The sequence below is a fragment of the Hyaena hyaena genome, unplaced genomic scaffold (genome assembly GCF_003009895.1).
Source record: "Hyaena hyaena isolate Hyena2069 unplaced genomic scaffold, ASM300989v1 scaffold_32, whole genome shotgun sequence".
Classification (NCBI taxonomy): domain Eukaryota; kingdom Metazoa; phylum Chordata; class Mammalia; order Carnivora; family Hyaenidae; genus Hyaena; species Hyaena hyaena.
The window spans coordinates 1507600-1532560 of NW_024080663.1; the positions used below are offsets into that span (position 1 = coordinate 1507600).

The 24961-nt window shown below is 38.9% G+C and overlaps 1 protein-coding gene across 2 annotated transcripts in view; it reads left to right on the forward strand.

Moving 5' to 3' along the window:
• PLPPR5 (phospholipid phosphatase related 5) overlaps positions 1 to 24961 on the forward strand; it is a 125967-nt gene that overhangs the window by 19453 nt on the left and 81553 nt on the right. For both annotated transcript variants that reach the window (XM_039228459.1, XM_039228460.1), the window contains exon 2: positions 20502 to 20634. In XM_039228459.1, coding sequence (XP_039084390.1) covers positions 20502 to 20634 — 133 coding nt within the window. The remainder of the gene's footprint in view (positions 1 to 20501; positions 20635 to 24961) is intronic.

The following is a 24961-nucleotide window of genomic DNA, read 5'->3' on the forward strand; positions in this document are numbered from 1 at the left end:
GTTCAGTTATCAGAGGCATCAGATCAGGTTAGATAGACATCCGGAGAACTTAACACTTTACTATTTGATATTATGCATGGGCTGTGTTTGTACTTTTATTTCCAGTATTGTCACCAAAATACCATTGTTGACAACTTTATTCGTACTGCAAATATTGGCAACAAATATGCTGCTGCAACCTTGAATGCATCTGTGTTCACGGATCAGCGCTTCTCTCTGCTTCCTCTACATTTCCAAGTACATGAATCACATGCCATGATTTTTATTAATGGATGAATATAGGGCAGAATCTGCTTTCTTCTGGTACCAATTTACAAGTGCTCCCACTTGCCTGGATGCCCTTTGCAAAGGTGTGGTTGGATACAAAAACCTATTACTGTGTATCAGGTAAGGCAGAGACCTACTATGTAACCCAATGGAATGGATTAAGTCAGGAAAACCTGGGGCATGGAAACAATTGAGGAATGGACACAGAATGGTAGACTCCTTTGAAGGTGCTCTGGGCATCTGGTCCTGCCACAGAACACAGATATTCTGGGAAAGTGTTAGGGAGGCCACTGAGGAGTAGTAGCATGTTCTGGTATTGGACACAACACAGGTCCTGGGAATGTAGGAGCCAGTGGGTGTTAGGAAAATCTGTTGCCACTGTACGGAATTAACAAAAGAACTCCAGTGCCTGGAAGACAGATGGGAACAGACAGTCTCATTCTTAGAGGGACTAGGGGTGTTGACTAAGTGACCAAAACAGAGCCTCAGGAACAACTAGCAGAATCAGGCCCAAAGTAGAAATTGTATTTCTACTTCAACCTGAGTCAGCAACAGAGGTTTGATAATGAATCACAGACCTTGGGGTATAGCTGTGTAAATCCCTCCTGCCTAAGGTCAGACTTTTCAGGTAAATCTGAGCTTAGAGTTTGGGGACAAAAGGGATAGAAGTATTTAAGTGACTCTGGATTTGTGAAGAGGGTGATGCAGAGCTGATATTGAGTCAGATGACACACCTATCTATAATCCGTGTCAGAGCCCCACCTGCTACTCACCAAATTGATTTCATTATTTCAGTTGAACCCACTGTCATGTCTTTTAAGGTTGAACTGTTTGGGGAATTGCTACACTGATTCAACTAACAAGATTTTCTGAAAGACAAAGGAAATGTGAAAAAGTTTTCTACTTTTGTCACTGTTAAGCCTTGTCTTCGAGGTCACCAACAGCAATTTTCTTGCTTGGACATTCACTTCCTTTACTTCTTTGAAACACTGAAGCTTTGTTCAAGGACCACCTTCCCACCCTTTCTTGAAATTATCTCCCCTTCTGGGCTAGTTGATGTGATGGTTTTGTTCCATTCCACCAACACTCCTGCTCTATGCCCTTCGTTTGCTTCTGTTTTTAGTCTCCACTCTCCAATTGTAGATCTCAAAATATATCCTTAAGCCTTTCTTTCCTTCTGTCTCCTCTCCATATTATTGGCGTGTGCCCCCTTTGCTTTTCCACTGCTATAAGCCTAGCTCGTGACCTGGAAGGAGTACTGCAATAGTGACTTACAGGACTTCTCTTCCTCTTGCTAGTCTTCTCTGCTTCCAGATTGATTTTCCCAAAGCAGAGGTATGATCATACCATTCCCCTGCCCTGAAATTGCATAGCTTCCCACTGTGGACAACATGAAGTACTAACTTCTCACTTGGATCTCAAGAAATTTACATCACTATCCCTAGATAATCGCCCACCAGCCCTCATATCTAGTCTACACTCAAACCAAATTAGGCCATTTACTGTTTCTCAAGGACATCCTATACTTTCCCTCCTCCAAGGCTTTATTTATGTTCTCTTTTGCTCTATAGTTGTGACAGATGTGTGTCCTGGTTTGCCTAGGTCTGTCCCGGTTTATTCCTGTTGTCTTGATATCAATATTACTAAGCTTTTATTTCACACTCCAAAGTGTAATAGTTGGGATGATAAATTACGTTTCATGCCACCTGTAAAGCTCTTTGTTCTGTTCCTTCTCTCAGTCTTATTCCCCAGTCTGCATTCTATTTATGTTTGCTTGTGGTAAACATGGCTCTATCCTTTTAAGCTGCGTGCCATATCTGTATTACCCACTTTCATGAGATTTTCTTTCTACTCTCTACCTTACCATCACCAAGGTCAAGGCCATATTCTTTGTATCAATTAGATTGCTTTTATCTATACATAATGGAAAACTCCACAACTTAACTGCTTAAACAATAAGGAAAATTTATTATGTCACATATAGGGAGTGTCATTAGGATGGCTCAAAAAATGACTAATTCAGTATCTGACCAACAGATCAAAGATCCAGGTTTCTCTTCTTTTTCTACTCTGACATAATATGTGTCTGCTCTGCTCTTGGCTGCCTCCTCTCATCATTGCACAATGACTGCCCTTGTTCTGGAAATCACATGCAATGATGATGTCTAGCAGAAGAATACTTCTTCTGTGAGTCTATTTTAAAAAGCAAAAACCCCTGTTTGGAGGCACCATCCCCTAGCAAAGATCTCCTCATCTTCCTTGGGCACAATTTCATCTCATGCCCGGGCATACGTTAGTAACAGATGGAGTCACCAGGAATTGACAAATCGTTCATCCTTCGAGGCTAAGGAAGGCCATGATTCTTTGAAGATTGTGGCCATTATAGAGAAGGTTGATAACTGAACAAAATCAAGACTCTATGAGAAAGATGGGCAGTTAACATTGATTATACAAACAACGTCTGCTATGTGTAAGTTTGGGTTCAATCAATGTTTATTAAATAGGGGTTTAGTTTTCTTTCAGATATAAGAATTTGAATTCACTTGAATATTCTAATACTCTCATGAATTATAAATACTGATATTAAATAAACATTTAAAATGATCAGCACTGCACGTAACAGGTTCATTTCAATACTATTTTGGTTGAGTTCATATGGAGAAATTATAATTAAGATTTTGAAAGAAAACTTGATTGAGATTTTAATAGCCATCTAAAACTGCCGGCCAGCAAACTGTGCTCAGAATTGCTCATTAAGTAGAATTGTTTCCTGTTGCTTTTTGAGGGAATGTTTTCCCAAGTATTTGGGTCCTGTATTCATTGGACTCCTATCTATATTCATTGAGTCATATTCTTAGGACTCAAATATTCACAGGATTTCAATTACCTGTTACAAATTTGCCTTTTGGTACTGAACTGCAGAACTGTCAAAATGTCTGCCAGTTGTGAATGTGAGAAACAGTAGGTCAAAAAACTGTGATTTTGAAATTTGCTAGGATGCCGAGGGTTGTGGGTGGGGGCTTGGAAAGAAGGACTGCTGATGGAGGATCTTCTCTCGTGTCCATGATGGGACTTTCATTCTTCCCACTCAGGGTCTATTCAGGCCCACCACCTCCCAAGATCCTCCGTGGGAAAGTCAGGTAGAAGCCAGAGCATTCAGAACAGTGCTTGTGTACTTTGCACAGTGTTGGGAATGGACTGTGCAGATGGAGGCTTGCTCTACCTTTTGAAGTGTTGTCTCCAGTCCACAACACAGATGGTCTCAATGGGGGGACCACCGGGGGCCCAGCACCCCTTGGGCCTACATGAGAAAGAACCAACACTATTAATATAAAAATATTCCATGCAATAAAGGATCAGAAAGACTCATTTGGTTTCTGAATAAAATAGAATAGAACAGAACAGAGAAATACTGTTGCTAAACCCTTCATTGGATATCACTGCTCAGAGTTATGGACCTTGGTGCCCGAGGGCGTGGAGCTGGCATTTTATGTTTTCAGCAACACTCTTGCTAACTGCTGAGATGTGATGACTCCAAATATTTTGACAGCTTACAATGGGACTCAGTAGAGAAGCAGAATCTAAGATTGTGCATGGCTTGGACATTTGAACAAGTTTTCTAAAGGATGAAGGTGCTGGATAAGATTGAATTCCATCCAAGCATAAAAGTCAAGGATTCAGTATTACCTGAGGGCAGTTTTTTACATGCACGTTCAAATACATGTGTAAGCTAATCTGAATCTTGGGAGTAGTGGTGGGAAAAGAGCACATAAGCTGAGTAAGTTACATATGGAACAGACAGTGGACTTGAGAGTCATACTTTCTTTTTCCCTTAATAATTCAAATCAACAGGCTTTCACATCAGTTCTATAGGCTTCTACTAGTCCAGTCAGATTCTGCAAATGAATAATCATTATGCCTTTGAGAAATAATATAAATTTATAACTTTTCTTCAAAATTTTACCTTTTTCAAAAAATTTTAATGTTTATTTTTGAGAGACAAAACATGAGTGAGGGAGGGGCAGAGAGAGAGGGAGACAGAATCTGAAGCAGGCTCCAGAACCTGCTCAAGGGGCTCAAACTCAAGAACCGTGAGATCATGACCTGAGCCAAAGTCGAACACTCAACCGACTGAGCCCCCCAGGTAACCTCCGCCCCCAAATTTTACCTTTCTTAAAATGAATTTCCTGTTAATGTTATCTGAATGTCCCACCAAACTACCTTATCACCAAGCCTTCAAAATAACATTTTGGGCTGATTCTAACAGGCTGATAATAACAGGCTGAGTCTAAAAATAAGTTGCAGCAGGTTGGGGACACATGTGGAAAATTAATATTCCCAGCCCCATAGCACTCCGTCCTCTGTAACTCTGTCCTCCAATTTTTGTTTGAATAAATGTTACTGTTTGTTGGACGGTCTTATCTATAAGCCCTATTTATCTAGCTATCTGTTTTTAAAGAACAGACTTCTATCTTTGTGCCTTACACAGGAAAACATATTAGGGGAAATTATATCCATAAGTACAAAAGTTCAGATAAAAAATCTTTAACTCCTAGACATTCCTTCCTAAAATAAAACAAAATAATAAAATAATATCAAGGTCGACATCAGGTGGTAAAGTTAATATGTGTTTCATAAAGTGCTTTGACTGCATTCCTGAAAAAATCTTCGATAATGAGTATAATATTAAATGTGGAGTCACACTGCCTGGATTTGAATCTCAGGTCTGCCATTTTACTACTTATGAGACCTCGGGGAAATTCCGTAACTTCTTTGTGCCTCAGTTTCCTTACCTGTGAAAAGGAATAATAATACCTACCTCATAGGGTGGTTGTGAGGGCCAAATCAAATCAGTATACATAAGCGTTTAAAACAGCACTTGGTCTGCGATAAGTGCTATGTGTCACTCTTAAAAATAACAACAAAGGGAGTATATTTATGAATTTATGTGATAAACATGTATCATAAGTTTAATTTAAAGACATCTGAGATACATAATAATCCATTTTCTAAAATGTGCTTCCCATTATATATTGGAAACCCTTAAATTGGCTTGCTTAATAAATTCAACTGAACCAGAGCTATTAGGGTTTCACATTTAAATTATAATTATACCTTTTCCTAATACACCATGAGCAGTAAGCTGGAAAGTTGCACTCATACCAAAAACAGATGAGACCAGACTGCAAAATGAGTTTATGTTCCAAGATTCATCTCATTCATTTATTTTTGGGTCTCAATCATGCTTTTCTTTGTGCGTTCTCATCAAACATTTTTAATGGCTTAGTAAAGTATAAGGATTTCCTATGTAATCAACATTTACTCTTTCTGTGAAAATGTTTTAAAAATAAAGTCCTTCAAATGTCTAGTCATTTTTTCCAGTAAAAATGAATGGCCTTAAAAGACATTTGTTCTGGCAATCTGTTTAAAGATGAGAGAAATGAAAGCCAAGAAAACCGGAAGAAGATGGCCTCAAGGGAAAGATCTGTATGATGAATTTGAAATTGCAAGGAATGCTCTCTCTGCTTTCCCAGACAGAGCCGTCACCTCAAAAACCTAACTTTGTGAAAAGGAGTGTTACCAGAGTATCATAGTTTAGTCTATCAGGTGCATATTCCCTTAATGCAGGTAGGGTGCTTGAAGGTAACCACTGATAACTCAATCCTGTTGCAGAACAGAAACTTATATTTCAATGCAGAAGAAATCTCAACCATATAGCAGTATAGATTTTTCTGAACTAGCAAGAAAATAAGCATTAAAAAAAGGAGGGCACTCCTGGATTGCTTAACCAGTTAAGCATCTGCCTCTTGACTTCAGCTCCGGTCATGATCTCAGGGTTGTGAGATTTAGCCCTGCCTAGGGCTCAGAGCTGAGCTTAGGATTCTCTCTCTCTCTCTCTCTCTCTCTCTCCTCCCTTCTCCTCCAACTTGCTCTCTCTTTCTCTCTCTCTCTTTGAAAAAAAATGGGGTGTGTGGTGAAATAAAGATAGAAATACTATTTGTCACATGGGAATTATGAAGAGCTACCACACTGGGTCAGGTCCTGTTGATGATTCTCCCCAGATTCAGTTGCCAGCAGATCCCCCATGGAAGTCCTGCGGGGGAAGCATGACTGCTTCTCTGCTGTAGGAAAATAATGTTATGCTTGGATCAGAAAGGTCAAGTAAATCCTACCATTGATGCCTGGCCACCTTCTGATGCACAAATAACATCTGAAAGTGCCACTTAAATGCCTTTTTATTTCCCACTTGTGCTACTGTTTAGAATAATACTTTTCTCTCTTGTTGTGTGAATTAATACTTGTCTTCTTTTGGGTGAACTATTATTTTCTCCTCTTTTTAATAACCAGGGAAACGGTGAATGACTTTGTCATCACTTTATAAAGTTAGCCTTCCTCAGCTTTCCTTTTTTTTTTCTGAAGAGCCCAAATGCTTTTATTCAGTTATTATAATTAACTATATTAATCTTTCCTACATGTGAATTTCTCCCGTCTGAAAAGGAAGACTTGCTTTTATTTACTGTCTTTAGTGTTTCTGAGATACTAGCTTCACCAAATATTTAGGATTGTCCCTAGAACAAAGATTTCTCTATTTTATAAATGTTTTATTTATTTCTGAGAGAGAGAGATTGAGAGAGAGAGAAAGAGAGAGAGAGAAAGGAGGGGAGGGTCAAAGAGAGGGGGATACAGAATCTGAAGCAGGCTCCAGGCTCTGAACTAGCTGTCAGCACAGAGCCCAACGCGGGGCTCGAACCCGAGAACCATGAGATCATGACCTGAGCCGAAGTCGGACGCTTAACCAACTGAGTCACCCAGGCGCCCCAACAAAGATTTCTAAGATTGAATAAGTTGGGGAAACACTGGGCAGTAAAGTTAACAGCTTTCTTTAACAGATTGTCATGTTTTTGGTCATATGGGAAAGCTGATTGGGAGAAAATTACCATCTTAAATGCAGAAAGTCACACAAGAAAGCTTAGACTGCCAGACCTTTCTTAAAATAAACCAAAATTTAAAAAATACATTGTAATGTCAAGTTGAACTCCACAACTAGACTACATGGAGTTGAATCCTGACTTTATAACTTATTAGCTGAATGACCTTAGTTAAGTCATGTAATTTCTCTTTGCCTTAGTGTCCTTGTCTATAAAATGAAGATCGTAAAATAATGCCATCCAGGGCAGCCAGAAATTATGAATCTTAATGTGCTAATATGCACTGTGAATCTTTGAGGAGGATTAGAGTTTGTAGCTTTTAGCTGATTTTTTTTTTGGACCAGGAATATCTCCCCTCCCCCCAAATCCATTTAACATCCTGCCAAACATAGTTTTATAAGCACTGACATAGGGACATTTAATTATTGCTTGTGCTTCAAAGGCTCACTTCTGAAAACTCCATTATCTCCAATTCCCGAAGAATATTTAGGTGTTATCATGTTTTTTTATTGTTGATAAAGAACAGGGGAAATTAATGTGTATGTACATTTTAGAAGAGCTAGAAAGCAAGCCAGTAAGCTGTATACTAGTTTTTATTAATTAGGAATTAGTTATTTTGAGGAATGACAGGTACAATATAACAGTATTGGGCTGCCGTAGATTTGTAAGCATGAAGGGTTTCATCTTACATACTAATTTTTTTAAACTGCAAGGATGCAAAGTCACTTTGAATTAGAGTGCCTTAATAATTCATTTTTATTTTAAAAGATTTTTTAATGTATATTTATTTTTTAGAGAGACAGACAGATCATAAGTGCAGAGGGGGCAGAGAAAGAGACAGAGACACAGAATCTGAAGCAGGCTCCAGGCTCTGAGCTGTCAGCACAGGACCCAATGCAGGGCTCAAACTCGGGAACCCTGAGATCATGACCCTAGCCGAAGTCGGATGCTCAACTGACTGAGCCCACCCAGGAGCCCCAATTCCTTTTTCTTATAGCTCATGTTCACTACATTTATGTGAATGGTTGGGCAAATATAATGTACAATTTAATTAACTAGAAAAGAGTGTTTTTTTTTATTGGTTTTCACAAACTTCTCGTCATTAAAAAAATAATGTGCATAGTGTAAATCCGTGCCTTGTCGTTATACTGACCATGCTTCCTTTTTGTGTATCATCATGCTACTTCCCCCCTCACCCTCAGCCACACACAGACACACAGACACACACACACACATACACACACACACACACACACACACACACACGCAGATGCACTACAAAATTAGTGTCAGACTTTCACATTATCCTAACATGTGAAACTACTCTGTTATCCTATTTCAAGCATCCTAGATTTCCTTACCACGAACACTAAGCCATCACAGATTTGAGTTGGCTAGAACATTCAAGATCATCTAATAACAGCTAAAATTTGCATAGTTCTTTCTCTATTTGTGCTACCTTCTGTCCTAAGAATTTTATAACAATTATATTATTTAAGTCTTACAACAGCCCATAGTGGCATTATTTCTATTATCTCCATTTTATAGATGAAGACACTGAGACAATGGTTCATACTATCCTACTTTGGAGCGATAAGTACTCGGAGCAAAAGCATTCCAGGTAGTTAATCCTTCTCCATGGTGGGCTCCAGCCAAGTCCTCAGGCTTGGGAGGCTTTTAACCTTGACCACACTGCTTAGATGGGTTTGGAGAAGACTAGATCCCTTTCTGTAAGATCATTCCAGAAAAGAATACCATGTTTGGTCACTTGTATACTCAGTCCTCAGTCAGCACCTACTTTTCTTATCTCTTGCCTTCTTTAGTCATTCACCAGCATAGTGAGTATGTCTGTACTGGCAGATATGTGGTAAGCTTTTCTGATGCCCCCAGCATTTCAGCCATGGCAGGAAGTACACGATTCAGCCTGGTGAGAAGTAAGCAAGAGGACAAGCAGGTGCTGGGGGCTGAGCAACGAGTGGCCTGTCAGGACACTTCATCTCTGCATATGTCACTTAAAACATGTGGAAAGTGAGAACTTTAGGGTTTTTTTTTTAAATTTTAGGTTTGATTTAACCTTGCCTTCTATAATCCCACCCTTCACCACAATGCCTAGAATAGCTCTTTGCACTCTACAAATGTATAATTATTTACTCAAATAAATATCTAGAAATTCCTTTAAAAATATCCCTGAAAAATTTAACACATGTGGTAATCAGGACTTTTAGACCCTTTGAAGTGTCCTATAGAGAGCTTGGGGGGCTTATTAAAACACAAATGGCTGGACCCCATACCCAGGGCTTCTGAGACAGTGATCTGGGGGCAGGCCTGCAAGTTTGCATTTCCTTCAAGTTCCGAGGTACTGCTGATGCTGCCGGTCTGGCAGCACTGCCACTGCCTAAAGATCACTCTTAAAATGGACATGTACCCATCCTCTGCCTTCACAATTTAAAAATGATTTAATAAGCTTGTCCCACCCAATGGTGGTGATAACAGCTTCGTGTGTTCCTTATCCTCTGCTGTGTATATTTTAATAGGAGTCTTCTAAAGACTGCAAACCTTAACTCAAGGGAACAAATCCGGTTCCTGGCCTCATTTCCTTCTATGTAAGCTGCCTTTTGACTCACTGCATCACTAAAACCCCCAGGATGTGGGGGCCTTCTGGTTGCCACATGCCTACAGCCTTAACCACCCTTACTACATGTGCAGATTAAGAGCCTGGGTTCAGAAGGCGAACTGCCTTGGGTTCATATGCTAGCTGTTCACTCCACACCCAGCCCTCCATAGTTTACTTTATTTAGGCCTTATTTGCTTCATCTGTAGATGGATTTTAATAACAATATCTACCTCATAAGGTTGTTTTAAAGATTAAATAAGTATTTGCAAAGTACTTAGAACAATCCCTAATACATAGTAAATGCCCTGTAAGTTAGTTTCCTTTTCAATTTTTTTCTCCCCATTATATTACATACATTATGTAATATAATGATATATTACAGAAGTTTAAGGTGTAGAGTGTGTTGATTTGACAGATTTATGTATTATTGTAAATGATTAACACCATAGCATTAGGTAACACCTCTGTCCTCTCACATAATTACCATTTGTGTGTATGTGTGGTAAGAACATTTAAGATCTACTCTTTTAGCAACATTCAAGTATACAGTTCAGTGTTATTAGCTGTAATCACCATGAAGTACATTAGACCCTCCAGACCGTGTTAATCTCATAACTGGAAGTTTTTGCCCTTTGGCCAATATCTTTCTACTCCTCCTCTAGCCCCCAGCCCCTGGTAACCACCATTCTGGTCACTTTTTTTATGAGTTTGACTTTTTTTTTTTTTAGATTCCACATATAAGTGATACTATGCAATATATGTCTTTCTGGCCCTGATTTATTTATTTAGCACAATGCCTTCAAAGTTCTTCCAGGTTGTAGCAAACAGCAGGATTTCATTCATTCTAATGGTTGAATAATTTTCCATTGTATACATCATATCTTCTTTATCCATTTATCCATAGACAGACACTTGGGTTGTTTCTGCATCTTAGCTATTATGAATAATGCTGCAATAAATATGGAGTGCAGATATCTCTTTGATATCATGATTTCAATTCCTTTAGTTATATACCCAGAGGCAGGATTGCTGGCTCATGTGGTAGTTCTAGTTTTAATGTTTTAAGCTCTTTTCCATACTGTTTTCCATAGTGGCTGTACTAATTTACTAACCCACCAACAAGAGTTCACTTTGCTCCACACCCTCACCAACACGTATTATCTCTTGTCCTTTTTTTCTTTAAGTCAATTTATTTTGAGAGAGAAAGAGCGAGTGAGGGAGGGACACATTGAAAAGGAGAGAGCGAGAATCCCAGGCAGGTTCTGCGAAGCCTGACATGGGGATCCTCTCCAGGTTTGAACCCGCAAAACCCGAAGAGCATGACAAGAGTTGGACACTTAACCGACTGAGCCACCCAGGAGTACCGAACTCTTGTCATTTTTTCCCCCTCAATTGCTTATTTATTTTCTCCCCATTTTAATAGTTTATTGTCAAGTTGGTTTCCATATAACACCCAGTGCTCATCCCCACAAGTGCCCTCCTCCATGCCCATCACCCTCCTTCCCCTCCCCCCCATAATAACTCTTGTCTTTTTAATGATGGCCATTCTAACAGGTGTTAAGATGACTATCTCACTGTGGTTTTAGTTTACATTTCCCTGATGATTAATGATTTGAACACCTTTTCATATACCTGTTGACCATTCGTAGGTCTTCTTTGGAAAGCAGTTTATTCAATTCCTTTGTCCATTTTCAGTCATTTTTTGTTTTGTTTATTATTGAGTTGTAGGAGTTCTTTATATATTTTGAATTTTAACCCCTTTTCAGACACATGATTTGCATAGATGTTTTCCCATTTGGTAGGTTGCCTTTTCATTTTGTTAGTGCTTTGGTTTTTTGTTTGTGTATCTGTTTGTTTTTGCTGTGCAGAAGCTTTATGTTAGCTTTTATTATATGTTAAATATTTCCCAAATTTGCCTCTCAGGATGTTGCCTTCATGATTTCTCTCATAGCTGTATACCACCTCAACTATCACTTACCTTTTCTTTAAATCAATCCACTTTACCAGCAAATTGTAAAAGAAAACATGTCATTACCATAAATGAAATACCAATATCAACTGGGAAATAGAAAGTAACCATAAAAAGAATACACTGAAAACCATTGTTTTTCAGTTCTAGCCAGTTATTATTTTCACCGAAAACTAAGCCTGAGACTCATTTCCTCTTTATTAAAAAAAATAAAAGGAAATTAGCAAGTTCTTACTGCTCTTAGCAAGTAACCCCCCCACACCTCACTGGCATCACACATTAGAGTTTATATTTCGCTCATGTAACAGTCCAGTGTAGGGCTACTCACTGAGGGACTTAGATTCCTTCCATCTATGGCACCAGCAACCCCTGGATCCAGAGAAGTCCCTGTTTCCAGCCAGCAGGTGCGAAGACAACATGAAGAAGATACACATGATTTTTCTCTTGATCTGAAGCTGGCATACATCATTGACCTTAACGTTCTTTTGGTAGAAGTCACCCAGCGCCAGGCTTCTAGGGAATGCTGGTCCAGACGAGGTAGCCACTTCCCAATGGCAACTTTATCATATGAAACTAAGAACACAAGTTTTTGTGGTCAAATTATGAAATATATATACTTATAGAAAAACGTAACCATAGTTTCTTAACGACTGCTAAGGGTTGTGCAACTATTGTATCATTAACTATATTACTTCTTCAGTAATTATCCTGAATTCAATTATACTAAAACCTAGGACTGTAACTTGTTCTGCAAGTGTTCGACAAGAGAAGCAAACATTTATAATAAATTTTAACTTGATAAATGAGTGATGTCTTGCAATATGAGTAGTCTGTGATGCTGAATGTCACGTGATCACAGCTGAGCCAATGATTCTTGAAATTTGCTTTGATATATGAGTGCTTTGATATACAAGCATGTTTCTGGAACAAATTATGCTAACAAACCAAGGTTTTATTGTAATTCTCCTCTCTCCTAACCCCAGTTCCACTCAGAAATTGTATTTCTTTTTAAATTTTTTAATTTTTTTTCTTGTATAGTTTATTGTCAAGTTGGTTTCCATATAACACCCAGTGCTCATTCCAACAAGTGTTCTCCTTCATACCTATCATCCCCCTTCCCCTTTCCCCTACCCTATCAGCCCTCAGTTTGTTCTCAGTATTCAGGAGTCTCTCATGGTTTGCCTCCCTCTTTCTCCTCAACTATTTTTTCCCCTTCCCCTCTTCATGGTCCTTTGTTAAGTTTCTCCTGTTCCACTTATGAGGGAAAACATATGGTATCTGTCCTTCTCTGCCTGACTTATTTCACTTAGCATAACACCCTCGAGTTCCACTCATGTTGCTACAAATGGCCAGATTTCATTCTTTCTCGTTGCCATGTAGTATTCCATTGTACAGATAAACCACATCGTCTTGATCCATTCGTCAGTTGATGGACACTTAGGCTCTTTCCATGTTTTGGCTGTTGTTGAAAGTGCTGCTGTGAACATTGGAGTACATGTGCCCCTATGCATCAGCACTCCTGTATCCCTTGGGTAAATTCCTAGCAGTGCTATTGCTGGGTCATAGGGGAGTTTTATTGTTAGTTTTTTGAGGAACCTCCACACTGTTTTCCAGAGGGGCTGTACCAGTTTACATTCTCATCAACAGTGTAGGAGGGTGCCTGTTTCTCCACATCCTCGCCAGCATCTAGATTCTCCTGATTTGTTCATTTTAGCCACTCTGACCAGTGTGAAGTGGTATCTCAGTGTGGTTTTGATTTGTATTTCCCTGATGACGAGTGGCACTGAGCATCGTCAGAAACTATATCTCAAGAAGTTGGCAGCTACCTTACTTAGCAAGAGTTTGGGAATCCATATATAACTGAAGAAACCTTAACTTCTTTTTATCATAACACAAATTTAAAGAGATAGTACCCAGTGTAGCTTTTCTCCTCTTGGTATGGCTTAGAACTTTGCTTGGCTAGCTTGAAATTGATGATGGGAAATGAATGAGCTCTCTCTTTATATGTGTCTGTATAATCACCAAGAATGGATAATGTGTTTGATAGGAACCTAAATATAAACTCAATGCCTTCTTACATTTTAAAATTTAAGTGTGTCCCATGACTATACTTGTCAGATAAAGTTGCTTTTGATATTATTTCACATATATCTGAAATGTGAGACATGCCAAGTACCATCACACTGATTGCATGAACTCTGCTGCTGCATCACATCTGAAATGGTATTCTTGTACCAGTGGCAAACCCATGATGCATGGATATCTTTGAATTATCACCAGTTGAAAGAGAGAGGAATTTCTAATTGGGTTTTTATAAATGAAAGCATAAAGTTATTATTTGGAGTTAGGCATTTGATGAAAGTCTACAGTGATTTCATCTCCCTAAAAAAACTTACTTCAGCATTTTGTCATTAAGGAATATAGATAACAGAAGGCCAGCCTCTGTGAATTGAGGTATGAGAGCAACATTATCTTTATTAACATTTTTATTTGAGGATTTATGATTTGCTTCTGCATTTTTGTAGGTTGCTATTCATCTTCAAGGTGGGGCTTTTTACTCACTGCCAAACAGGGTAATAGAGAAGATATTGGATTACCTACCAGTTCTCTCCTCAAAGTTGGGATGAAGATGTGGATGGGCCATTTAGAAAGGGGGTGTGTGGAGGTCCCACTTCATAAGCAAAGTAGGGCCCAAGTGACTCCAGGTTAAGAACTCCTTCTTGATCATGGAGAGAAAATAACCAAACCACCAGTCTTTGATTCCACATAATAACCAAGGGTATGCAGAGGAAACATGAAGAAATTTCATTGAAAATGAAATCTCAAAGCAATAATGGAAAAGTTAGAAAGGGTAGCAAAAAGCTCCTTTGGAATTTGTTGGAAGTTTGGTGGGTATGTCATAAGGATCAGGAAAGTCTTTTTCTAAACTCAGTTCTTTTATACCTGGAGACCTCAAGATTCTAGAGATGCTTATGAGGTGCTTTGTGCCCCAACACGTCCCCCTAAAACTATAGAAATCCTAGGAATGTGGTGGAGCTCCAGGATGTGATCTGGAATGCGGACGGGGCTAAGCTGGCTTAACCTGGCAAAGCTGAAGGAAAAACTTAACAAGTTTCTAGGCAGAAGCTGTGGTCAAAATAGCTCTGAACTTGGATTCAGATTCTGGCTGTGCCAAGTAAGTGTATGACTCGGGCATGTTTAACTTCTCCATTTCTCTCTGGATAGGTGTCCTTGTCTATAATATGGGCAGATTGAACTGGACTTCATTCATTCATTCATATAGCCATTCACATTAATTGCCAGTCACCGTGCTTTAATATGGAAGTATAAAAATAAACATTATATAGTCCCTGTTTCAGAGAAGCTGTCAGTTGAGTGGAAGAGACAGATGTTACTGGTAATTATAAAATCATGTGAAAAGTACCATAATAAATGTACAAAGTGCTGCTGGAACACACAGAAGGAGGGATGGGTTGTACCAGGAATAGACATAAAGTTGCAATAGAGAAGGCAATATTTAAACTATTGCCTTCCTATTAAGCTATACTAAGCCATAGACCAAGTACAGAAGCCTGGATGTATGGAAATGCCTGGTATGTTGGAGGAATTTAAATGTTTAGCTATGACTAGAACATGGAGTGTGTGGAGGCTGTAAGAGTTGCAGAAGCTGAAAAAGTGGGTTTAGGCTCAGCTGTAAACAATCTTTTATGACAATTCCTGTTATTCAGTTAGCTGTAAAGACACACTGAAAATTTTAAGTAGGAAATTTGGATGGCATAAATTTGTTTTCAGTACATCAGTCTGGCAGTAGATGGCTTGAAGACCAGAGAAAAATGGAAGCACAGAGGTGAGTTCTGAGGATGCTGTAATGCAGGAAAGAAATAATGAGGGACTGAATTATAAAGTGGCAGTAGTGATAAAAATGGACATATTTGAAATATAATTAAGATATAGAAGCAACAGGATTTTGCGATTGATGGAGAGAGGTAAATGGGGGGGAGGGGGGAACAGAGGTGTCAGCATGGTATGAAATGGTACGAGAGTTTCATCCTGAGTTGAGACAAAACGAGAGTTTCGTCCCGACTGGAGGACGGTGGGTTAGAGATGGGGACATGGAGGGGCAGAGGTTTAAGGTGGGAGAGATTAATTTCATTTTGGAGGGGAAGGTTTTGAGAACTTCAATGCAGATCTGAGCATGTTGAGATGTTGCCATTTAATAAGTGGTTGGATACCTGCATCTGGAGGTCAAGGAAGACAGAAATATCTAGGATTTCTTAGAGCTGCAGGGGTTGGTAATGCCTTCGGAGGAATAAAGTCCTCCATGGAGGCCTTCTGAGAGGACAAGAGAAAAAGAACCAAAATAAAATACCAGGGAACATAGGATTTAGGTTTGTAATTTGCTGATGAGAGCTTTTGCCCTCAAGGCAGACTCTAGCTTCTGTTAGGGTCATGTTGAGAGCTACTAGAAGGGGCTACCTCCACACCTCTTCTAATACTGCCTTCCTGGTTAGAATCCTGGTTAGGCTTGTGTCTAAATCCTCTTCATCTATCAGATAGCATCTGTCTACCCTTTCTTTAAGAGTAATCAGGATCACACTTTGCTTTTCTTTGATGGTACCATAATTTGAATTGTCCTAGAAGCAGGCACCAGGGTGATGAGATGTACAAGAGATTGGTCAGGGGAAACACCTATAGAAGATAAAGGTTTTGGGAGGGGTAGTCCAGAAAAGGCTGGGAGAGCCTTCAGACTATGATGGAAGTGTGACCCCTGTGAAAGAAAGGGGGAAAGAAGGGGAATTGGGTAGCAAGCACCTCAGAATACAGCACAATTTCAAGAAAGACTTGGCCAGGCTGATAGGTAGTTTTCAAACCAAAATCACCAACTGGAAGTATCCCACATCTGAGGAATAGGCTTTCCTGAGTACCCCCACTTGGCTTACTTAGCCCTTTGCTAGGAGGAGCCCAAAGGAAGTGCTGCCATTGTGAAGCACTGGGACTCTGAGCTGGAAAGCCTCCCGGCAGGAGGAGAATCTGAGTGGCACATTTCACTGCCACCTCATATGCCTTCAGTGACTCAGTAACATTTCTTCCTAAATGTGCTACTGGCGGTTATTGTCCAAATCAGTTAAAACTCATGCTTGTGTCATTATTAATTATTTCATTTGTACCCACCCAACTAGGTTATAAAGCTTTCTTTAAACAGCAGTGCAGAGCACTGAGTTTTTACCTCAGAAAGCATCTAAGTAGCATTCTAATACAACTTGTTTTATTTTCATTACATGAGTTTGTCTGATAGTAGTAAACAGTGGGGGTTTTGACTTAGGAAATTGGGATGGGGGAGGTTAAGAGAGAGTATGACTTGGATGAGGAGCTCCACAGATATCATAGGGAAGGGGGTAGAGCTAGAGGACGTGAAGTAAACACACCCACTGGAGGAAAGCAGACACTAGTGTCCAGGCACTTCTGTTTGAGGAGATGAAGTCCTAGTAGGCCCACAAAACACAGTATCCAGAGAACATGGTGGAAAAGGACTAATCTAGAGCAAGAACTATCATGGGGGGATGTCCAGCAAGATGTGATGAATAAGAATTAAAGTAGATATCACTGCAAATCCCTTTTTTTTAGAACTATGCTTTCCACCCACAGAGGCAGTTTTCATACACCATGACACATCTTCTTAACTTTGGTTAATTGGACAGGAAGAGACACCCATCCCAAGATGACCTCCCCCACCCCGGCAGTTTGGAGTTGGAGTTCAATAAATCTAATTAGTGTAACTTTACCTGAACTGAGCTGACATGTTCAAAACAGGGCTTTTGGAAACCTTTGGGACCATCATGTACACTAGGAAGCAAGGAGAACTGGCTTGCAGAAAGAATGAGTCAGGTATTCAGAGAAGAGCTGAGGTAAGAGGCAGTGTGACTCCAGAGACAGGGAGGGAGGCTGGGAGAATAGTTGCCTGGACTCCTGAGGAATTTCCATTCCTGGACCTAATCCTGAGTCCCATCCTTTGAGTTCTGAGATAACCCTCCAACCCTAGAATAAATTCTTAGTTTTGCTTAATTCAGTTTGAAAGAGTTTCTTTTAGTAGCAGCCAAACAATATTGACGGAGACAGCATTTTGGCAGATATGCTGAAGACACAAATAGGAAATTCGGAAACATATGATGTGCGGACATGCAGCCAGGCAAATGGTTAGCATTAGGGAAAAGGGAAGTGTAGCCCTGGGAGGAGGGGCCCAGACAAGGCAGCACTTAGTCCAGTAGGAGCCCGGTGACCAAATGAGTTATCAAGTCGGGGCCTGAACATACAGGATCTGATCATAGGAGGGAACTAGGGTGTAGGATAGAGCCTTCATCCTAGCACCAAGGCAGAAGTTGGTTATTGGGAATCAAGAAAAAGGTCGGAGGCCAACTTAGACTTTGCAATCTAATGAGAATGAAATTTATGTGTGCATTTAGTAAGAATTATTGGGCATCTATTACATTCTTTGGAGTTTCCTGTATTAACAGACCTAGTTGGAGGGGTCTGTGTACTAGGGGATGGATCCAGCCTGGTGGTGGAGACCCCACTGATACCTGGTGCAGAGGAGAGAAATCTGAGAGACAGAAGCCGGCAGGGAGCTGGGCAGCATGTCATGTGGAGTAGATGATAGATTCTTAAAATTTGGAGCATTCTAAGGCAAAACAGACCTGGAAGAAGTTGAAACTGAAAACTCAGAAAGTAACTTCTTTCAAAGAGCAACAGAGGAGTGATTCAGAAAGGAAGATGGGAAAATGTCAGGGACACAGCTTGTCTATTTGTTAGTTTCTCCTAGGGCCCTGGTGGCAGCTAAGGAACCCATAGAAAATACCTCTTGTGCCTCTTTTAAGCCAGATGAACCATTTCATCACGCACCTGCTGTACTTTAACCAAAGTTAAAAATTTCAGCATTTGGGAAGTATAAACTCCAGCCTTTTTCCTAATTCAATCCAGTCTTACCGGATAAGCAAGACTAGATTCCTTTAATATAAGTCAGCTCAACATCTGATTTAACCTCAAACCCTGACCTCCTTGGAAGAAGAGATATAGTAAGAAAAGAGGAAAAGTTAGAAAGGAGAAAAATTAAGGAATGCTTTATAATCTATTACTCATATTGGGTAGAATTGGGTCAAACATCTAATCTCCTATGACCTCCTTCTTTATCTCCCACTTATAATTTTGAATATCCTGTAATTACAGATATTACTTTTCATCAAGACCTCAAAAGCATTTTTTTCCAGATGATATCAGGGACTCCCCAGATAGTACTTGACTTAACCTAGACAAGATGTACTGAAAACTAACCTTGACAATAACAAATGAAGGAACATACAGTTGGCTCCAGTTTCTTTTCTCCTAATCATATTTCTAGTGTTGTTGACCTTAGCATTAAATAGAGTCAAGGGGCCCCCTGGGCGACCCAGTTGGTTGAGTGTCTGACTCTTGATTTCTGCTCAGGTCGTGATCTCACAATTGCTGGAATTGAGCCCTGTATCGGGCTCTGTGCTGACAGCGTGGAGCCTACTTGGGATTCTCTCTCTACCTCTGTCTCTCTCTGCTCCTCCCTTGCTCACATGTGCACACTCTCTAACACACACACACACACACACACACACACACACACACACCCCGCACACATTAAATAGAATCAAAAGTAAAAGATCTGGAGCTGAGTCAGCAATTTCTGCTTAGCTTCTAACTGGCCTGATGGGGTGCAAATTATTTAACCTCCCTAAGCCTTTATTTCCTCATCCATAAAATGGAGTGATGGAGTGATAACATAGGTTTTAATACCTTGCTAGGTGATTTTAAAGGCCATGTATGAAAACCACTGCAAATAGTATAAACACAAATGGAAAATAAGCAGCTTCTTTAATAAATCAGCAGGTCCTTTAATAAATCAGCATAGTAGAGCAAAGAATGTATGAGAACCTAAATTTTCTCCTTACTGGCTCTGTGGCTTTGGGCAATTCATTTGAGTTCCAAGTCTTGCTTCTTTCAATTATAAAAGAAGTATGATAATATTTCTGTTTCATGGTTTTTTATGAAGATTATAATGACACACATATACTAAAATATAAAGAATATATTAATGACTATAGTTTTTAATACTGCCTCAAAATAGAATAATGAGATTTTGGTGAAGGATAATCTCAAGACCAAACACATGTGAATTGATTTTTTTCTTGTTATAAAAGTATTAATATAATTTTATCTTAGGATGTCTTTATCCAAATCCTTTCTGGATTATTTTTGCAGAAAATCGTCCTGATTTTTGTGGCAGCATCAAATTTAAACAAGACATAATCACTTAAAAATAAAACATGGAATTCATTTACATCCCAAAAATAAATGAGTGTGTTCTTAAAGCAAAGATCCTTGTGTGTGTGTGTGTGTGTGTGTGTGTGTGTGTGTGTGTGTGTGTATTTTTAATGAAGTCTTTTAGAAAACAAAAATGGTATGGTCCATTTGTATTCATAATTTATCAGTTTAATACTCCCTTGAATGGAGAGAAATATGGCTTGTGTATAAATGGATAAAGTTCTAATAAAAGGGTTTAGTTAAGCAAATATGATTCCGTTTTATATTGAGATTGTTACCACTCAAAGGAGTTACTTTTCTGCATTTTTAAAAAATAAAATCATTCTACATTTATACTGGTTAAATTCTAATATTCTTTAACCTTTTATTTCCTTGCAAGATAATAGTTGGAGAAACTGCTGTGTTTTGCCTACAACTAGCCACGCGGGACTTTGAAAACCAGGAGAAAACTATTTTAACTGGAGATTGTTGCTATATAAACCCACTGGTGCGGCGAACTGTACGATTTTTGGGTATGTGTTTATTGAATTATTTTTAATGTTGCTGAAACCATGTTTACATATAAGCTAACTCTTAAAATGAGCAGCATTTTAACCCTATGCAAATATTGGATTATATTTTATTTGAAGTGCTTCAGTTTGATTTTAAAAATAACATTGCATACAGTGTTCTCTCATATTGTATGAGCCTACGTCAGGTGTCATTTCCATATTATTTTAAGGAAAAAAGAACACCACACTTGGATGTTTTCATATTCTTTAAGAAACTAAAAATTATAAAATTAAAAGAAATTGTTTACTGGACTTACGAAACTTCAGAAACAATGCTTAGGGAGAAATGATAAGCTAATTATATTGTTGAACATCATGAAAGACAAGGAAAATAGATTGGCAAATAAAACATATGTTGTATTGGGCACCTGGGTGGCTCAGTTGGTCGAGCGTCCAACTTTTGATTTCAGCTCAGGTCATGATCTCACAATTGTGAGATTGAACCCTGTGCTCAGCATGGAGCCTGCTTGGGATTCTCTCTCTCCCTCTCTCTCTCAAAATAAATACATAACCTTAAGAAAGATATGTTGGGGCGCCTGGGTGACTCACTTGGTTGGTTACATATCAATCTTTGGCTCAGGTCTTGATCTCACGGTTCGTGAGTTGAAGTTCGAACCCCACATTGGGGTCTCTGCTTTCAACATAGATCCAGCTTCAGATTCTCTGTCCTGCTCTCTGTCTCTGTGTCCCTTTCCCCACACTGCTATGCATGTGCACTTTCTCTCTCAAATAAAAAATAAACATTAAAAGATATGTTGTATTAATTACCATATGTAGCTCTCCATGACATACTACCTCTGAGCTTTTTTTAAAAAAAAAACAAAACTGCATTTCATTAGAGGAAAAGATTTACTATCACCATATTGTACACCTGAAACTAACATAAGATTGAATGTTGACTATACTGGAGTTAAAGTTAAAAAAGTAAAAAAAAATTAAAAAGGATTTACTGATACGTTAACCTTCAATCTGAAATTCTAGCACAAATGCATGTAAGCATTGATAAGTTATTGCAAATCATTTCAATTCAGTAGAAAATTTGGTCAAGAAAAATTTTCAACTGATACAGTAAAGTTTAATATAAATTACCATTTCCTGTATTTATCAGATAAAAAAATATGTCTGTACATAGTATACTAAAAAAATTTTAAGATAAATTCTGATCTGAATTTAGATTAAGGATGGTGTACCTTTCAATATATTTCTTGTATCGATGGGATCAAGATGAAAACTTTGGAGATATTATACATAGATAAGTTAAGCTATATATAAACCTACTTAAAGACTAATCAAATGTCATCATGCCTTTGAATCTCTCTAAGATGGAAGGTTTTCATATCTAAAACTGTTCTTTTTATTGCCATCAAGTTATACATCTCCAGAGCCCTCATTTATACCTGTTGAAGTGATAACCTTTCTATGAAACTTTACAAAGTCATTTTTTTGCATGCATCAGTACTATGTTCTTGACTCATTTATCATTGCATGAGTGTCATTTAATAACAAAATAAGCAATAATATACTCAAAACTAAAAATGATGAAATTGACACTCTCCAAAATACTATTAAAGCAGATTTTATTATGCCTACTTAAGTAAATGTTTTTCAGCATTTGCACACATATTTCTTTTTTTTTTTTTTTTTTACAAATAGTTTATTGTCAAATTAGTTTCTACATAACACTCAGTGCTCATCCCCAAAGTGCCCTCCTTCATGCCCATCCCCCCCCCCCACATCCATCAGTCCTCAGTTTTTGTCAGCATTCAAGAGTCTCTCATGGTTTGCCTCTCTCCCTTTCCCCCACCATTTCCGCCCTTCTTCTCCCCCTTGTTCCTCCGTCAAGTTCCTCCTAATCCTCCTATACGTGCAAACATATGGTATTTGTCCTTCTCTGCCTGACTTATTTCGCTCAGCATAACACCCTCAAGGTCCATCCATGTTGCTACACATGGCCAGATTTCATTGTTTCTCATTGCCATGTAGTATTCCATGGTATAGATAAACCACATCTTCTTGATCCATTCGTCTGTTGATGGACACTTAGGCTCTTTCCATGTTTTAGCTATTGTGGAGAGTGCTGCTATGAACATTGGGGTACATGTGCTCCTATGCCTCAGCATTTCTGTATCCCTTGGGTAAATTCCTAGCAGTGCTATTGCTGGGTCATAAGGGAGTTCTATTGTTAGTTTCCTGAGGAACCTCCACACTGTTTTCCAGAGGGGCTGTACCAGTTTACATTCCCACCAACAGTGCAGGAGGGTGCCCGTTTCTCCACATCCTCGCCAGCATCTAGAGTTCTCTGATGTGCTCATTTTAGCCACTCTGACTGGCGTGAGGTGGTATCTCAGTGTGGTTTTGATTTGTATTTCCCTGATGAGGAGGGATGCTGAGCATCGTTTCATGTGTCTGTTGGCCATCTGGATGTCCTCTTTGGAGAAGTGTCTGTTCATGTCTTCTGCCCATTTCTTCACTGGGTTGTTTGTTTTTCGGGCGTGGAGTTTGGTGAGTTCTTTATAGATTCTGGATATTAACCCTTTATCTGATATGTCATTTGCAACTATCTTTTCCCATTCCGTTGGTTGCCTATTAATTTTCTGGGTTGTTTCCTTGGCTGTGCAGAAGCTTTTAATCTTGATGAGGTCCCAACAGTTTATTTTTGCTCTCGATTCCCTTGCTTTTGGGGATGTGTCAAGTAAGAAGTTGCTGCGGTGGAGGTCAAGGAGGTTGTTTCCTGCTTTCTCCTCTAGGGTGTTGATAGTTTCCTGTCTCACGTTCAGGTCCTTTATCCATTTTGAGTTGATTTTTGTGCATGGTGTGAGAAAATGATCTAGTTTCATTCTTCTGCATGTTGCTGTCCAGTTCTCCCAACACCATCTGTTAAAAAGGCTGTCATTTTTCCATTGGATATTCTTTCCTGCTTTGTCAAAGATCAGTTGGCTGTATACTTTTGGGTCCACTTCTGAGTTCTCAATTCTGTTCCATTGGTCTATGGGTCTGTTTTTGTGCCAATACCATACTGTCTTGAGGATGACAGCTTTGTAGTAGAGGCTGAGGTCTGGGATGGTGATACCTCCCGTTTTGGTTTTATTTTTCAGTATTACTTTCGCTATTCGGGGTCTTTTGTGGTTCCATACAAATTTTTGGATAGTTTGTTCTAGTTTTGAGAAGTATGCTGGTGCAATTTTGATTGGAATTGCATTGAATGTGTAGAGTTGCACACATATTTCTAAAGAATATACAAGTAAAGCATATTTCTAAAGACTATACACAGTAAAGCATGCTTTAAATCTCTGTATGTTTCTTATTATATTATTTTATAAAATATTTAGGATTGCTTGATTTATTTCTTTCCCCTTGTTCATTATGATTTGGATGTTTCTAGTTTGTTATAACTGGAAGATTATAAGCAAGACATTACTGCATCATAAGGCATCATTTTTCTTCTGAGTATTTATTTTATTTTATTTTATTTTATTTTATTTTATTTTATTTTATTTTATTTTATTATTTTATTTTGAGAGAGCATGAGCAGGGGAGAGAAGCAGGAGAGAGAAGGAGGGAAAGAAAAAGAAAGAGCGAGAGAGAGAAAGAGAGAGAGAGAATCTTAAGCAGGTTCCATGCTTAGCACAGAGCGAGATGTGGGACTCGATCCCATGACCCTGTGATCATGACCTAAGCTGAAATTAAAACTTAGCTGCTCGGTTGAGCAGCTGAACGACCCAGGTGCCCCAGGGCATCATTCTTTGTATGGACTTTATCCTGGTGGTCAGCATAGTAGATACACTCATGGGATCTCACTTTAATAAGTATCTTTATAGTCATCTGCAATATTGGTCTTGGACCTGATGCATTGACTATTTTAATTCAAAACACATTTGGGAACTTTGCAAGTATCAAGAGACATTTCCATAACCCTATCAAATAATTCTGTCTGTTTTAGACAGGAAGTCTTATTATAGCAGATAAAGAGAATGGTTTGGTCTAATAAAATGAGTACATCTTAGCCTAGATTTCAGGGGAGTAGAGATGAAGACTTACCGTTTAAGTTCCCATGCTGGGCCATGATGTTTGGAAGGAGAGGTTATGTGCATTAAATTTTATTGAGCTCCATTCTCTTTCATTTCTCTGCTTATCCTAAATTTCTGCTTTTGATAATATTTACTTGTGTGACTCACAAAACGCTGGGAAGATGTAAAGAAAAAGCTTTTTATTATTTGCTTTTAGAATTTTTAGACAAAGGGAGAACAAAGGTCTTCATCTCGATGCCATTTGTGTACTCATAGAGTTT